At 59.0% G+C, this 16,776-nt stretch overlaps 1 protein-coding gene across 2 annotated transcripts; it reads left to right on the top strand.

The window, feature by feature from the left end:
- Positions 1-2,034: 2,034 nt before the first annotated feature.
- Positions 2,035-15,414, top strand: DIRAS1 (DIRAS family GTPase 1). 2 transcript variants are annotated; one of them, XR_014173775.1, is made up of 3 exons: positions 2,035-2,167; positions 11,286-12,370; positions 12,824-15,414. XR_014173775.1 is itself a non-coding variant. In XM_081935343.1 (2 exons), exon 2 carries the CDS (start codon positions 11,328-11,330, stop codon positions 11,922-11,924), a length of 597 nt encoding a protein of 198 aa, XP_081791469.1. In that variant the 5' UTR covers positions 2,035-2,167; positions 11,286-11,327; the 3' UTR covers positions 11,925-15,414. The 2 variants fall into 2 exon arrangements, 1 of the variants encoding a protein (XP_081791469.1); XM_081935343.1 differs by having other exon boundaries at positions 11,286-15,414.
- The last annotated feature ends 1,362 nt before the right edge of the window (positions 15,415-16,776 follow it).

Genomic DNA, 16,776 nt, shown 5'->3' on the forward strand with positions numbered 1-16,776 from the left:
CCAGGCATCGGCCACTTCCAAGAGGGGACTCTCAGCATCTTTTGTGACCAAAACTGGCGTCAGTAAGTGTGGCCTTACCAAGAGGTTGTAAAGTGATACTGAAACTTCAGGCGATCCTGATTCTGTCCCTCTATTAATGCAGCCTAGGATTGCATTGGCTTTTTTGGCTGCTGCCACACAGGGCTGGCTCATATTTAAGTGATTGTGCAGTAGGACTCCATGCTCCCTCCCACCATGACTGGCCTTGAGCCAGGCACCACCTATTCTATACCCCAAAGGTGCTTTTCCAAGAGGCAACTGGACTTTCTGGTTTTTCTTTGAAGTCATTTTGCTTCTCATCCAAGAAGAGCTTTGGGACAACCATGACTGAGTATCTCTATAGACACCTATTCTTTTAAATCGCTTATGAAGATATATAACATGGAATAAGATTGGTTTGGCATGATCTGCTTTTGACAAACCCATGTTGGCTTCTGGTTGTAACTTTGCTTGCTTCTAGGTGTTTGCAAATCTCTTGCCTGATTATCTTTTCCAGGATCTTCCGCGGTGTTGATGTCAGGCTGATTGGTCTAGTTTCCTGGATCCATTTTTTCTCCTTTTTTAAAGATGGGAAGCACGTCAGCTCTTTTCCAGTCCTCAAGTAGTTCCCCAGGCTGCACATCTGTCAGTCCCTTCAGACCTCTGGCATGTAATCTCATCTGGTCCCCGTGATTTGAATTCGCCTAGGGAGGACAGGTGTTCTCTTACCATTTTCTAGCTTATTTTAATTTGCATCCCTATTCTGTCAAGGTTTTGTTTTTGGTAGATGGGAATGTTCCCCCCCCCCCTTTTGCACGAAGACGAGATGCAAAGAAAATGAATTCAGTAGCTCTGGTTTCTCCCTGCTTCTCATCACTTCCTTGCCATCTTCTCCCATTAAGGGACCAATTATTTCCTTGACTTTTTTCTTGTTTTTTTTTCCACTGTTGAAGCATTATTATTATTATCATCATTTTTTTTACATTTGCTGCTAGTTCATTCTGAGCCTTACTTTTATACATAAGGGGATTGTATGGGCGCGTGCGCGCACACACACACACTTGATTTCTTTTCCAGTTCCACACCATCCCATTGGGCAGAGCTCTGTTCTGGGTGTCATTTCCTGACTGCCTTTATAGGTTCTTCCAGCAACCAGAACTGGTGTTCTTCTTCTGGCACAGCTCAGATTTTAAAGGTTGTTCAGTGCTTCTTGTGGGTCAATAGCTCCCCCTTTCCATCAGAGGCCAGCAATAGCACCTCAGGTGGGCCTGCCTCTTCTGAATCTACTTTGGGCATCTGGCAGGTTTGGGCCACAAAGCCCGGCCTGTGGGGCAAAGGCAGGGCTTGCCAGGCAGAGCTGATCTCTGGCGAAGAAGGCAGGCAACGCTCCGGCGGGGAAAGGTTGCTCTCTTACGGCCACCTTTGCTCTCTGCGGGCATCGGAACGTCTCCTTTTTCTGCACGGCAACGCTGGGGGTCCACGCGGGGCAGAGCGTGGCCGCCTGGAGGAGGGCGCTGCCTCTCTCAAGGGCCGAAGACCCAATTGAGGGCCCCACTCCGCCCAGGCTAAGGCGGGGGAGCCCGACGAGGGACGGGGGCTTCAATTGCTGCCTGAAACAGTCCAAGCCGTCGATGCAGCCACGCCGGCAGTCGGGCGGCTGGAGGTTCCAGCCAATTCTTCCCGGGCCGCTCTGCGCCGGGCCCGGATTTGGGCGAGGGAGGCGGGAGGCGCTTGTCCGCTCAACGGCCGCTGCTTCAGATCTCGCCCAAGGCTGGAAGGGGCCCCGGCCGCGCCTCTCACCCAAGCGCGCCGCTGCAGCGTGGAGCCGCAAGAGCAGGAAGGGAAAGCCCCTCCGAGAAGCGGGGGCGGGGGGACCGCGGCGGACTCGCTAGCAGAGGGAGCGTTGCAGAAGCCGCGGCCACGACAGCAAGCGCCTCCCTGTTCTGCCGTGTATCCGTCACGTTCACACGTGACGCGCACCTCTCCCCCCCCCCGACGCAGCAGCAGCATCTCTGCCGTCGCAGCAACAACCGCCGCCGCCGCCGCGACCCTCCTCCCGCGCCCGCACGGAGCGCGGTCCCCGGATGGCTGCTTGTCGTCCCGGTCGACTCCGCGCTTCCAGGGCAAGCTGAGCTTCTTCCCGCACCAGGTAAGACCCGGGAAGGCGCGGCGGGGAGGGGGTTGCGATGCGGCGCGGCTTTGCGTCGGGACTCCCGAGGGACCGCAGATCCTCCGCTGCGACGGGGGGGGGGGTGACAGCGCCCGGGACCCTCCAGCCGGGAACTGCGGCGGCACTGCTGGACCCACGGGCGGGCCCGCTGCTTTCCCGTCGGCTCCCCCCTCCCCTCCCCGTATCCAGGGCAGCGGACGGCCTGATTTAGCGGAGTGCTGGGAAGGAAGAGCGGGGCAGGGGCGTAGGGGGCTCCCTGAGTCCCTGGCGGGAAGCGCGGGAGGAAAGCCGTCGCCTTCCCTGCCCCGCACTCCGTTCCCGGGTGAAGGTTGCAAGCGGGCGGATAGGCGTGAGCCTCCGGGATGCTCCTGCCGAGGCGGCCGGCGCCCCCGCCGCTCCTTACGCGCTGCACTTTGCCTGCCGAGCGACCCTCCGTTCCGTCAGCCGCCCGAGAGTTGGCGCCTCTCCGCCACCTTGTTGCTGCCATCACCGCCTTCCCACCGGCCAGCAGGTAGGGCCCGGCCTGCGTCAGTGGCTCCCTGGTACCGGAGGGAGGCGGCGCGGCCCCTGGCGCTATCTTGCCGCCTTTCTCCCAGCTCGGAGTCCGGGATCTGCTTGGGGTGGAGTGGGGAGGCAAGTTGAGTGCTGGATGTCGCCATCTGTGACCCGCTGGCGGAGGAGGAGGCCGTTTTGCCTACTCACTCCCACATCGTGTCCCCCCCACCCCCCACCGGGCTGGGACTAGAACTGCCAGACTTTCCCCCTAGAAAACAGCCTTGTCCCGCAGGTCCCCACCCTGCCTGTTATGCCCATCCCCAGCCTCGGGGAGCGTCCCCCCACAATCTTCCTCATTTTTTTTTGTCAATTTTATGTCACTACCCCTCTCACATCAGGGGGCCTTGTGGTGCTCAATAAACCTCCTGCAAAGACAAAAGCAATTAAAAAAATAAACATAAGGAAAAAAAAACAAGACTGTGAAATCATCCAAGTCTTTCTCCTCTCACCTCCCCCCCCCCCTTTCTTTAATCCATCAACCAGAGCTTTTGAGAAAACCCGAGAGGGTCCCAGAGTTTGGAAAGGAGAAAGGAGTTTAAAGGTGCATCTCCCCGCATTACCTCCAGGCTCCACGGCCCATTGCCCCGCTTCCTGAGTCCCAAGTGGTGAAAGTCAGGCGAAAGCCCCGAATGGCTCTAGAGAGTGAGTGGCCAGGCCTGGTAGGCTCCAGGGCCTCCTTGCCAACGGAGGCTGCCAGGTGCCAGTGCTTGGAAAACCCCTTATCCCAGAGGCTGCCTGGCTCTCTTCGTCCCACCCCCTTCCATTTTGGCCTGCTGGGGTCCAGCTGCTTCTGTCTTGCTCCTGGAGTTTCAGGGGTGCCCATCACACACACACACACACACACACACACACACACACACACACACACACTTTTGGCTGGTGAGAGCAGGTTCTTTTTTGGGTAGTGTTGGAAGAAATGTCCTTCTGGATTCGGCTCCATGTGGGGAAAAAGACACTGGAGACATGGAGGCGGCTTGGAAAGATGATTTTAATGGTGGACAGGACCGCATGGCTTGAGCTCCGGAACAGAAAAGGTGATCACATGCTTCAATGTTGGTGGAGAAGAAGAGAAGGGAGGAAGACAAGCTGAGTCCCTGGTTTTATGCCCTCTCTGGCCTTTGATCTTGAGCTTGGTTGTCAGACTCCCATGGGGCCATGCAGGGGCAACTCTCTAGGCTGCGTTTTGAATCCAGGCTTGGTTGAGTTCTCAGATGCCATGTGGGGAGGTGGGTAAAGGGCCAATATTATCATGCCTTAATCCCATCCCACTGGAGCTGAAGGGGAGAACTCTTTATTATGGGCCATTAGTGGCCCATTGACAAAGTGGATGGGGGCAGGAAGCTGCAGGGAGCTATTCTCTCTTTAAACATGTTTCTTCCTTTTCACATCCAGGGAAATGTAATATTCTGCCATTTCAATATTTCATTTTTCTGGGAGAGGGCTAGGTGATAACTTCCTACAGTAGCAACAACTGAACAGGAGGCCAATCAGGGTCAGATGTTTGCATGAGCTGCAGTGTGTTTCTCATCCCCTGCCCCCCAGCACACTGCAGCCTCCAGAGATTATTCTCCCCACTTCCGGGGGAGGGGGGCACTGCACCCCAGCCCTGCTCCCAAGGAGGCTGGGCCTTGCTGAGCAGAGGGAAATCCCTAAGGGAATCCTTAGTTACATAACAGAACCTCTCTGGAAAATATCGGCTTCCGCCCAGCAGGCGCCTCCTACCTACCTACAATTCCCCCGAATTAACAGGTGGTCTTGTGCCAGCCTGAAGTCTCAGCAGGTCTTGCAGGGGAGGTGGTGTCTGTCCTCTGGGGCATTTGCCAAGGAAGGAGCCACCTCAACATCTCATAGCTATCTGGTTCCGACAAGGTACGGCTGTGTTTCCCCCCTGGCTCCCCGAGGGGCTCTGGAAGGAGATTGGTTTAAGCTCTGTGTGCGCACGCATTTGTGTGTGCCTAGTGGGGGGGGGGATCCTTTTCTGTTTGGTTGCCATGGCTGAAGAATCCCCCATTTTCCCCATCCCCATTCTGCCAGGTGGGCGATTCTATTCCCTGGTGAGGAGACTTTGAGGAGGGTGTGGAAATTCCTCATTTGGTGTTCTTCTGGGTTTCTCCACAACCTCCTCCTTGAGCGGGCTTCTCTAGCACCCTTTAGAGCTCCTCAATGGGAAAGTTAGGCGGTTAAGAAATTGGATGAATTAAACAAATTAATTAATTAATTAAACCAATAAACCAATAATTTCCCCACCCACTTGTCCTGGAGAGGGAACCACCCCTTACCCACCCCCGAAGGAACAGGGGCTGGGGAAGATCCTTTTAAGGCAGGATGCAGTAACTCCGTCTAGGACCACTGCAAAATTAGTCAGTGAGCAGTTCAGAGAGCACAAGTTGGCTCTGTCCTGGCTTGTTGCCCTACGGTCACTTGCCCAAGGCAGCGTGGGAAGGTAGCAGCTCCTGTGCTCGGGCCTGAGGCCGAAGGGACGCGAGAGGCGCTCAGACCAGAGAGGAAACACCACCAAATAAGTGAATGCTACTTTCTTGTAAAGCTGCATTAACAGAATCCCACAAGTCCAAAAGTCCAGTTCCCCCACTCTGCAGCTGGGGGGGGGTCTTTCCTCTTGCTCTTTCTCTTCCTCCCAGGGTGCAGCTACAGCTCTGTCCTCTCTTGACCGTCCCTTCCTGTCTTTCCCTCCACAAGTTCTTTCTCACCATTATTGAGGCCCAAACTTCCAGAAGGCCATGGGACCGACGTGGCCAGACCAGTCCTGCCTCTCAGGCCTTTTTTCCTGACCCTTCAGACCACCTGGGGGCGGCTCCCAGGGGCTTCTGGGGGTTCAGTCAGCTGCAGCTTTCTAAAGTCTCCCGGAAAATGGCTTTATTCTGGCCATGTAAGAAAACTCCCAGGCGTCCCTGGGCCAGCTGGGTGTAGATGATCTCCAGGGCCTCCCTTGAGCATCCCTTGAGCATCAGCTTCTGGGTCAGTTTGGTGGACGCAATGAGTGATCCCAAAAGAGGCAATGGGGGGGGCCTTTTCTGGAGGGAAAGTGCTCGGTCTCCCTTTGCTTGCTGAGGAGCTGGCAATTGGGTTCTGGGTGGGCGGGTAGGGGCAGCGCCAGTTGAGCAAGCAAATGCTTGATCTTCCCCAGCTGGAGAGAAGGGCGTGTTGCCCAGCCTTTTTCTGACCTCCATCAGCAGCCCTGGCACCAGCAAGCCAAGCGCCACCCCACCCCCACCCCCGTCTGCTCTCCAGAAGGGCCCCTGCCTGGGGATGTGACAGGCCCTGCCAGGGCGACCTGCCTCTTCCTCCCCTGGCCATGCCCTCTGGGGATTGCAGCGGCCATAGGCTTCCTCTGGGGAGCCTTTGGCCACCAGAAGGGCAGAGGCCCCTGCCGCCACCATCCCGGGCACTACTCCAGCAAGACCACCCTCTCCGATGCCCTGGGGCTTGACAGGGTTCCTCAGGTGGGCAAGCAGGGAGGGCCCTGCCCTACTTCAGGATGCCAAAGATTCTTGTTGGCTTCCCCCACAGACATTCCCCTCCCCCTCCCCACAGGGTCTGTGGTGGGCCAGGCCAATGACCAGAGGCTACAGGAGTGGGCCAGGTGGGACTGCTTCTGAGGTAGGGCGGTTTAATGGGGGGGGGCTGGGACTTGGAGGGTGAAGGCAGGGGGTCTGGCAATCAAAGGTGGGTATTCTCTTCTCCAGTGGACAAGAGCAGAGAGACAGTAGTTGAGCAGAACTAACCTGTTATGCTGGTTAAAGTGCGGTCAGTTTGACGGCCCAAATCCCTAGTGCACAGGGAGGTGGGCGAAAAATTGGCTTGGTGGTGCTTGGAGGCGGAGGTGGTGGTGCGGTGGCCTCTGTGCAGCTGGCCAGGGCCATCCCCTTTTTTCCCTGTTGCCGGATGGGAGCCCTACGCCGCCATTGTCCAGACACCCCTCCCTTCCCGCCTGCTGGCTGCTTTCAAAGGGCAGGTGTGAAGGTGGCGGTGGCCTGCCAGGGAGGGGGGGGGCTGGAGGGGGGGGGTCTGTCACTCTGGCCCAGGCAGCAATGCTCGCCTTTGCTCCGGAGAGCAGGGGTTGTTTGGTTTGCCATGGACATTCCTGGGCGGGAGGGTGTGTCGGTGCGTCGGCCACCATCGGCTGATGGTTTTGGGGACAGACGTGCCTCACTCTTTGACTCCCAGGCCGGCTGCTTCTCCCCCCCCCTCCAGCCTCTTCTGATCTGGAGCCCCTGGGCTGCCTTGTTCTCCAGCAGGACTTCCGAGAGTCTCTGGTGCCTCTTCATCTTGCCTGTGGCGACAGTTGTTACAGCGAGATGGCCCACTCGGAAGGGTGCCCTGGCACACGTCTCGCCCGCCGCAAAGGCAGCTCCTTCTCTGACTGCTGCTTCCCGCTGGGCTGCAAGGACCGTTGTGGGCAGGAGGGGGCGCTCGGAGGAGGCCGAGCGGGGAAGGGTCTTTGGAGAGAGGCCAGCTCCAAGGACCCCTACTCTGCACCAGCTCCCCGGAGCAGCCTCGCTGGGGAGCCAGCAGGCCCGGGGCTGCTTCAACTGGAGCTAGAAAGAACCGCTGATCCTAGTAAGGGATGTCGTCCCCTCCCCCCTCCCCCGCAAAGCCTGCCTGCCTCCTGCTAGCCCGTGGGCAGGCTGCTGGGGGCCGGCCCTGTGGGGAGGCGGCTGGCCTGGCCATGTGACCCCGGCCTTTGTGCAGTTGCCCCACCAGACAGCTTTGGGAACCAGGGGTGGAGGTCGTTCGGCCAGATGAGGGGAGGAGGTCAGCCCCTCCCAGGAGGAAATTCTTTTCCACACAATTTTGTCCCTCCCAGCTGGGAGTCAGACTGCATTCCTGCAAAAGTCCCTGAGACAGTCGGATATTTAGCCTTGAATGGGAAATCCAAGGAGTTGGTAGGGCAGCTTGAGGACATCCAGATCAACCCTCTGCTCAGTGAAAGAATAGAGGTGAAAGCCACCTGGCGCATGTCCGGTCACTGGTTCCCCTGCCAAACAGCTCTTATAGCCGGCAACATTTTTCAGCCCTTCCCTCCAGGCCTGCTTCTCGTCGGTGACTTGGAGCCCAGATTCTCCCCTCCAGCCAGGGGGGCTCTTGGCCTGGGCTGAGGGGCCTGAAGTGAGCTGTTTTCCTCCAGCCCTGAGAAACCCCTGCAGCACCTTGCTCTCTGCTCCCAGAATGGGGCTTTTAGTCCAGGTTCATCTTTGGCACTTTTCTCTGGATCCTGCAGGACGGTGACCGCTTGGACTTGGGAAATGACTCTTTCATTGATGTCAGGTAAAATTGCCTCTGCGTGTTTTTTTGCAGCCACATCACGCTGCCAGCTTCTTTTAGCTTGCAATCAGCTCCTATTCAGTGATTCCTTTGCCATTTTCATTCCCAAGCCAGGAATCCCATCCGGCACTTGGCTATCTGATTTCTCTGTCCCCAATCAAAACTGCTGCATTCGTCTGCTGTCATTATTTGTAAGCTGTTTCTAACTTGTCCAGATCCATTTTGGTTGTTGACGGTCTTCCCCGTCTTGTGCTGCCTCAGGGCTGCTCCAAGGCTGTGGCCAGACTGGTGAGTAGCTGCGCCTTGACCCCAAGGCCTTTGTACCCGAGGAAGAGCAGGAGAGCAGGCAGCGATCGCTGGAGCTTCATTGGGATCGCACTTGCCCGTGTTATGGACCCATGACGGCCAACTTCAGCTCCTCCCTCAGTACTTTTCCCTAAAGGAAAGCCAACGACCAAACGGCGGGACTGCTCTGCAAGATGATTGTAACCTCACTAATTCAGCTGTAGCCCCCCACAAATGAGCTTGACAGCTCCAGGGTTCTCGTAGTGCGGGAAGCTTCTCTCCTGCTGAGGCCCTTCCCCTGCAGGCACCAGCAGTTCTGACGGAAGGGAAGATACCCCAGCCACCGTCAGAGGCCCAGAGAGCTCGCACAAGACCTGGGGGATTTCCTGGCCACTCCCAGCTCATCGAGTGCCCCCAGCCCCCCCCCATGGCTTAAGTCTCCCATCGGCCACTGGGGTGGCTGTAATTTAGAAGCCGTGGAAACAACTGCATCTCCCAGGAAGCAGCAGCTCCTTCTACCCCTGAAGTTGAATTCCGCCTCTCCCTGATTTTGTGGACTTTCCTCGCTCTTTTCAGCTGTGGAGCTGCACAATTAACACAATCGGTCGGCCTCTCAGAAGCAACTCAGGGCAACACAAAACAAAAACAACAAAGCACTAAAAAAGGAGGATCAGTCATGAACCGTAATGAAACCCGAAACTATCCTGCTAAAGCCATTCCAGTAGTCAGAAGTGTGATCCTAGCCTGCTTCAAAGGCCTCCCTCCTGCCCCGATGCTGCAGGGCTCTGAAAGGCCACAGCCCCGTCTTCTGCCTCCCCTGGAAGTGCCACAGGTGACAGGGGGCACGAGAGGGAGGGAGGGAGGGAGGGAGGGAGGGACTTCATGATGGGTGGTTTAGAAGTCCAATGAAGCCACAGAAGAAAGAAGCGTAAGATCTTGAGCTTCTCCACTTGAAAGTTCTTAAAGGATTCAAACGGCTGACTTCTCAGAAAAATACAGGGGAAAAGTGCCAGGAGGGTCGCTGGAGCTCCAGTTACTTCCAGGCAGCTCAACTGAAACTCCTTGCTGAGAAAGCTCCGAAGGGCACAGTCCTTCCCCCCCCTTCCCCCCCCCCCAGGAGGATCAAGCCTCTTGAGGAACATCTGTATGGATCCCACCAAGGGAAATCCTGGGAGTCTCCCTGCAGGCTTCAACATCCTTTCCACCTTGCAAGCAGCTGGATTTCTACAAGCCTTGGACAGAGACCCTGGGCAGTGGGGAAAAAAAAGGGGGGGGGTGAAAGCATTGGCCCTCACGAGGGTCCCGGGTGGGGCTGGGACTTGCTCCTCCTTTCAGTGAGGAGCAATTGATGGACGTTGGGAAAAAGCCCCTAGCATAGCGTCTGATAAGATGGGGGTCCGAGCTGCCTGAAGCTCAAAGGGCTCCAGGTGAAGGCGAGAACTGTGAAAGGGGCCAAGGCCGTGCCAGGATCATCAGGAAGGGCTCAGGACGATGCCTGTAGGGGAGTGGCCTCCATCTCCTCCAAAGGGCAGGCGTCAGCAAATAGAGGCTGCAAGTGCCGACATTGATGGGGAAAAGCCTGAGGCTTAAAGTCCAGGATAGGGGGACCATCCCGGTGGGCAGCCAGTGGGTTACCAGCTAAATGTCAGCCAATAGCACGACTCGGCTGCAGAAGAGGCAAGTGCCCATCTGAGTCGTGTGGGTCTCGGCCGAAGGGATGAGAAGGCCCAGCCACATGGCTGGAAGGGGCCTCTTCTCAAGGACAGAGGCCCTCCCCTCGAAATGGGCACTGATGCAACCCAGAAGAAACACTTCAAAGAAATTTACTCTGTGGCTGGGTGACACCCCTCCCCCCCTCGCAATCCATTTCCCCTGCTCCCTCCTGTTGCAAAGGAAAAAGAAAGATGTTAGATTCCCTACAAGAGAAATCACCAGGCGGGCGGGCAGTGCCCGTCCCAAGCGCAGGGGGTGGGGGGCAGGGGTGTTGTTGCAGACCTGAAAGATGGAGAGGATTTCCTCCTCCTGTTCTGGGGCCCTTGGAGCTGATCTTTCTGGACCAGGCCCTCTGTTCCTCCCCCTTGGAAGCTCCCTCAGAAAATGCACCAAGCCCCCACCCCCCCCAAGCCCAGACTTGCTGCTGCAGGGATCTTGGGGGCTGGAGAGGGCCCCAGAGCCCAGCTGCTCTGCCTAGGTTTCCTCATTTTTTATCAGCTTTTCAGCAGGGCGTCTGTGTGTGTGTGTGTGTGTTGTTCTTGCTCCCCAAATGCTTTGTCATCAAACCTGCAGGAGAAGCAGCTTCTGCACCCCAACAATGCCCTGAAAACGCTCCTGTTCAGAGCCTGGCTGGTACCCTTTTCTCTGGTTGATGCGTTTGCTCTAAATGGGTTTATAAGTCAAGAGAAAGGAAATGATAACATAGTCCAAGCATTGCAAGTGTGTGTCTGTGTGTGTGTGTGTGTGATTTAATGTCCTGCATTATGGAATGACGAAAGAACAGGTCCTGACTCAAAACCCTTCTCTGCCCTGCCCCTCCCCTCCCCTCCCACACCCACGCCCACGCTCACACCCAGTGTTCTCAGAGCCCTCCCCCTCCCAACAACTTTCTCCGTCTTCCCCAGGGGTTTTTTGTTCACCAGACATGATTCCAGAGCAACTGCCTGCTTTGGGAGCCTGCTGAGCGCAGGAGAGCCTGAGGGTGGAAGCGGCCTTCAGAGCTTTCGCATTTGCAGAGCAAATCATCCACAGCAAAGTCCCTGCAGGAACTCAAGGAAGCCTTCTCAAGGCTTGGGGGGGGGGGCGTGTGTGAGGAAGGGGGCAGAAACTCACCTCAATCACGGCTGGATGGGGGGGGGGCTGGGGAGGGGCAGAGGAAAGTTCAGGGCTGCCCTTCTCTGCAGTCAGTGAGATGGGGGCGGCCTCCCCTGCCTGCCTGGGTTGACGGTCCTTCTTCTTTCTCCCCCCTCCTCCCCCCTAGGTGGGCAGCCGCTGACCCCTCCCCGCCGCCAGCCTATCCAAGATGCCGGAGCAGAGCAACGACTACCGGGTGGTGGTCTTTGGGGCCGGGGGCGTGGGCAAGAGCTCGCTGGTGCTGCGCTTCGTCAAGGGCACCTTCCGGGACACCTACATCCCCACCATTGAGGACACCTACCGGCAGGTGATCAGCTGCGACAAGAGCGTCTGCACGCTGCAGATCACCGACACCACCGGCAGCCACCAGTTCCCGGCCATGCAGCGCCTGTCCATCTCCAAGGGCCACGCCTTCATCCTGGTCTTCTCGGTCACAAGCCGGCAGTCGCTGGAGGAGCTGCGGCCCATCCACCAGCAGATCGTGCAGCTGAAGGGCGGCGGGGAGGCCTTCCCCATCATGCTGGTGGGCAACAAGTGCGACGAGACCCAGCGGGAGGTGCAGACGCCGGAGGGGGAGGCCGTGGCCAAGGAGTGGCAGTGCGCCTTCATGGAGACCTCGGCCAAGATGAACTACAACGTCAAGGAGCTCTTCCAGGAGCTGCTCAACCTGGAGAAGCGCCGTAACATGAGCCTCAGCATCGACGGGAAGCGCGCCAGCAAGCAGAAGCGGACAGAGAAGCTGAAGGGCAAGTGCAGCCTCATGTGAACAGCCGGCAGGACGCGCCCCCCCTCCCCTCGCCATCCATCCGTCTGGTCACCTCTGCCTCCTCCCCCCTCCCATGGCCCGGCTCTCTTGGTGCTCCCTGGACCCTCCCCAGCAGCAGCAGCAGCAGCAGTGGACTCAGACTGGGCTGGGGGCTTGGCTGGGGGCGGCTCAGGCCCCCCTGCCAACTGACAACTCAGCCCCCTCCCCTCCTGCCCCCGGAGCAAACCTTGGTGGGAAGAGAGGAAAGAGGAGCTGCTTCCGCTCACGGGGGATCCGCCTGCTGGCCCACCATTCTTCGGACTGCCAGACGGGAGGGGCTGAAGGTGCCCTGACTGACTTCGGCCTGATGACGGAGAGCCAGCGGTCCAGCCTGCCCATCAGCCTGGAGCTGCAGAAGACTCTGGATTGGTTCAAGCGGGGCCCTTGGGTGACTGCGGCCCTCCCAGGTCTGCGCACACTCGGGGGGAGGGGATTGCTTGGCTCCTCACCAGTCAGACCCACCTCACCCTGTCCCCCTTGCCAGGCCCCAGCCCGCCTTTCTTGGTTTCATCACCCAGGCCCTGCTAGGGGCCACTGAAGTAGTGCAGGGCCCCACAGGAACAGCCCCTCCCCACTCCAGGGAAGAGCCCTCTCACTGCCCTGGTGCTCCCTCCCCACTCCAGGGAAGAGCCCTCTCACTGCCCTGGTGCTCCAGAGCCTGCAGGCTGGAATGGGGGGGGCACCTCATAGGACTCCTGGCCCCACAGAAGTGGCAGCTGCCCACCAGAGCATCCCCCCCACAAGGCGGCCACCCCTCCCCCTCCCCCTCCCCCAGACCGGGAACATGGCAGCTTACTGTGAGCAAGACTTCCCATTATTTCTTTTTAATTTATGGCTGTGTGTTTTTTCCTGGAACAAAGCAACAAAAACAGCCACAACCGTACATAGGATCTGGATCAGAAAAGCTGGGAAAGGATGGCCCTGAGCGGGCTGGAGAACGACGGCTGAGCCCACCGTCCACAGCTGGCAAAGGGCAGCGCATGGGAGCAACGTCGGCCATGACGGGGACAGAGGAGGCGGTGAGCTGGGTGACGGTTCCGGAAGCAGGTCCCCTTGGGCAAAGGAGGAGTGGGGAGCGTGTGCCTCCCAGCCTCTGTCTGCTGGAGACGCCCAACACCACACCACGCCTACTGAGGAAGGAAGCCACGGAACGGGTGGTTAGGGGACACCTGGCACCATCGCTTCTCCTCCTGCCCACGGCAGGATCACAAGAGCTCTCCTCCACCCCCCACAGCTAGAAGAGGCTAGATGGGCACCCCCCTCACCCCCTCTCCCTCTGAGGCCGGGGGGGCTTCCTCCAAGGAAGAGAGCCCCCCCTTCTGTGTCCCTGGCATGGAGAAGGCGGCCACCTTCCTTGTTCCAGCAATGCCCTGTAGGTGCCCTTCAACATGGCACTCCACTCTCTTTTTTAAAATGGCAGTGGAGGAAGTTGTGTCTCACGGTTGTAAAGCCAGGACTGGAGGGGCACATGCAGGGCCTGCCAGGAACAGGGCAAGCGTGCGTGGGGGCACTCATGGGCAGGTGGGAGGCAGCCTCTGTTCCTCCCCTGTCGGTCTCATTGGTTGGACACTCATTTCCAGCTCCTGCCTCAACTGGTGGCTTGGAGCAGCAAGCGGCAAGGCAGGTGGGGAGAGGGCAGAGGCTAGGCGGTCCTCCCACCCAAGAGGGGGGGGAGGTTTCAATTACAAGAGACCCTGGGCATTTTCTGAATTGTCCACTTATGCCAGCTGACAAGACCCCCCCATGAGGAGGGCAAGAGGTGGCTCTGCAGCTGATGGGGCAGGCCGAGCCCAGAGCTGGGCTGGAGGGTACTTTTCTCCCAGTTGCGGTTTCCCCACCCGCTTGGGAAAGCTCTCAAAGCACCGGGGGGGGGGGGGATGACAAGTGGAGTAGGCAGAAAGCCTGCCTGTGCAGGAAAGGGGGGGGGCTGTGAGACTGGCGCTGCCTGCCCTCCCTCCGCTCCTCGCCAGGGTTCTTCTCCTCCAGCCTTTGGGCCCCTGCGTCTTCCTCCCCCCTCCTGGCCCACAGCCTCCCTCCCCTCCCTGTCTGGGGTGCAGAAAGAGATGGATGGCATCTCCTGCCCCTGGGCTCCAGCCTGGGCAGGGCAAGTGAGGCCTCCCTTTGGTGTGGAAAGATGGGAAACCCTTTGCCAGAAGCTGCTGCTTCAAGTCAATGGCCGGAGCTCCTTAAGTGCATCCTAATTCTTTCCAAAGGGATTAAGCTCCCCAGAACCCCTACTGAGAACTCCTGGGGGGGGACTTTGGCTGCCAGCAGCCCCCCCTCCCCGCTCCAGGGCCTCAGCTCCAGAGGAGCCTCAGGCCGGTCTCTGGGGAGCACCGCTGGGACCTCCCCCCCCCCCCCCCGTGAGCCTCCTGCTCTTCAGGCCTGCAGCCCCCCAGGGACCAAGGCTGGGCCCCCTGCAGGGAGCCACTGTGGCCACTCAGAGCATCTCCCCCAGAAATCTCCTGTGGCCGAGGGTTCCTTGGAGAGGGAGGAGGCCGCGGGCTGCAGGAGGCTGACTAGGAAGTGGCCCGGGAACCGGCTCTCACTCCCGCGTGGTGGGGGCCGGGGACGCTCTGCCGCGGCCTCTCCCTCGACCGCCGGCCTTGGTCGAGGCAGGGAGAGCAGAGCCTTCTAGCAGGCTCCCTAAGCGAAGTCGTCTGGCCGGTCCTGTGGGGGGCTTCTGATGGGAGGGGGAAGCCACAGAAGGGAGGCTTTTTGTAGGGGGAAGCGGGCCCGCTAGGCTGAAGAGCCCATTTGCCACGGGGAGGGGAGGCTGGGGAGGGGCAGCCCTTGAGGAAAGCAAGCGACCCGCCGCAGCGGCTGTCTCGGGGGGGGGGGGGCGACTCCACGTCTCGAGCAGCCAGGATGGGTCGCCCGGGGGCGCCTTCTCGCAGCTTCTCCGCTTGTGGGCACCAGAATTCGCTGCAACCCCCGCTGAAGCCGTTTCTGGCGGCTGCTTTGGGCCGCCATTCCTTCTCCCGCAACCGGGTATCCTCCCCCCGCGCCCCCGTCGGTCTCCCGTGCGTATGAATGCCGCCCCCCTCGCCTGCTGCTGCTGCTGCCCCGAAGGGCGGGCGTGCGCGGAGCCTTTGCCAACTCGCCAGGCCGCTGGGCAGGCCGGCCGGTCGGTCCGAGGGCCGGCAGAGGCCGCGATCTTCTTCCAGCCCCGGTGGCGGCGGCCGTCCCTGGTGCTCCCGACCTTCCCAGCCGGGCGTCCCTGCCTTGTAAATACGACCCTCCCTTCTCGTATTCCTCCCGGCGGCCAGCATGACGATTGGAGCTCCTGTGCAAAAGGGGCTTTTTAAAGCGAAGGAGAAACGCACCCAGGACACATCAGACAAAGCGACAATATTCCAATAACGATGTAATAATAAAACGGAGAGAAAGGAACGGTACAATGTAGCCTTCATTTAGAAATAGTCTTCCTTGAATGAATAAAAACGGATTTATCCCACCGGCCTTCCCACTGCTGCTCTTCTTCTTCAGGGCCGGGGGGGGGGGGCAAGCTCTTCCCGGGACAGGAACTGCCCGCCAGACTAGGGATGCCCACCCGCAAATGTGGGCCCCTCCCCCACTTCCTTGACGGGTGTCCCGGAGCTGAGCTTCAAGGCCCGTAAACAGCCCTGGCGGGAGGCGGCTCTACATTCTCTGAGGACAGGTGCGGACCACATCTCCAAGAAGAGAAAGATGGGGGGGGGGCACACGTGGGGACTTTTGTCTGACCAATAAGGCCATTTCGGATGGCATCGTTGCCCCCTACCCATCCTCGCCCCCAAACAGAGGGTCTCGGCGGTTAGATTGGCAGGTGGGCACTCTTACTGCACACAGGTGACCTTGGCAAACCGTGCCTCCCTGGCCAGCACCCCCCTCCCCCCGTAGGTGTGGTTTTCTCTGCCTTGCCAGGCTCTGATGCTCATCTGCTGGACCCAAAGTGCGTCATGCCCACCGTCGCCAATGGAGACCAGCGATTCCTCTGCGTTTGAGAGCTGCTCCTGGGGACGTGCATTGAATGGTGAGGAGGAGAGAGCGGTGGCACTGGGGGAGGTACTCTCCCCCTACCACACATGCACGTGTGCCCCTCCCTCAGCAGATGGTGTGAGCAGGTGACGTCGGTTTTCGGGGGTGGGGGGGACTGGCATCCCTCCAGTCTCTCCAGAGAGTGCTCCTGCCTGCCAGATGAGCCCAACTGGAAGAGAAATGGGCAGCACCTTGCCAGGCAAATGGCTGGCAGTTCCCCCCGGCACTTAGTTGTGGGATCTATGCCCAGAAGGAAGCTGGATCAGCCCTCGGACAGGGCACCACCAGGATATCTCAGGCAACACGGGGCTCGTTCCCATTTTCCTCCAGGGGGTGAAGCCTGGTCCCTTCATTTCTGCAGGGCAGGGAGGGCTAAGCTCCCAAGCACAGAGTCTGAGCACCAGAGCGGCTGCAGTGCTGGAAGAGGCGACTGGTGTGACGGTCTCTCTGTCTCTGCTAGGAACCGGAGCCTTTGAAGGTGGGAGGGAAGCGCCAGGTGCAGCCAGCCTGGGGGAGCCCCAAGGTGTCTAACAGGACCCCCTACCCAGGGCAGGCAGGACCCTCTGCTGGATTTGCTCTTCACCTCTGGCCTCCCTGCCTATTCTGGCTGCCAGGTCTGGGTTGCAAACCTCCAAGGATGCATTTGATGTCTGTGGATCCCTCCCTCATCCTGGAGTTGGGATCAGAAGGACCCTGAGCAGTTCCCAGTCCAATATAGGATCCACTGGAACATCTTCAGGACTTCCAGAATCTAAGCACTCATCCCTTCATGTGGAAGCCGGTACCACTGGCT

The sequence above is a fragment of the Natrix helvetica genome, assembly GCF_964273705.1.
Source record: "Natrix helvetica genome assembly, chromosome: 1".
In the NCBI taxonomy this organism is placed as follows: Eukaryota; Metazoa; Chordata; class Lepidosauria; order Squamata; family Natricidae; genus Natrix; species Natrix helvetica.

Excerpts from the sequence above, each read along its gene's own strand:
- DIRAS1 (XM_081935343.1), top strand. The coding sequence starts at position 11,328 with ATGCCGGAGCAGAGCAACGACTACCGGGTGGTGGTCTTTGGGGCCGGG.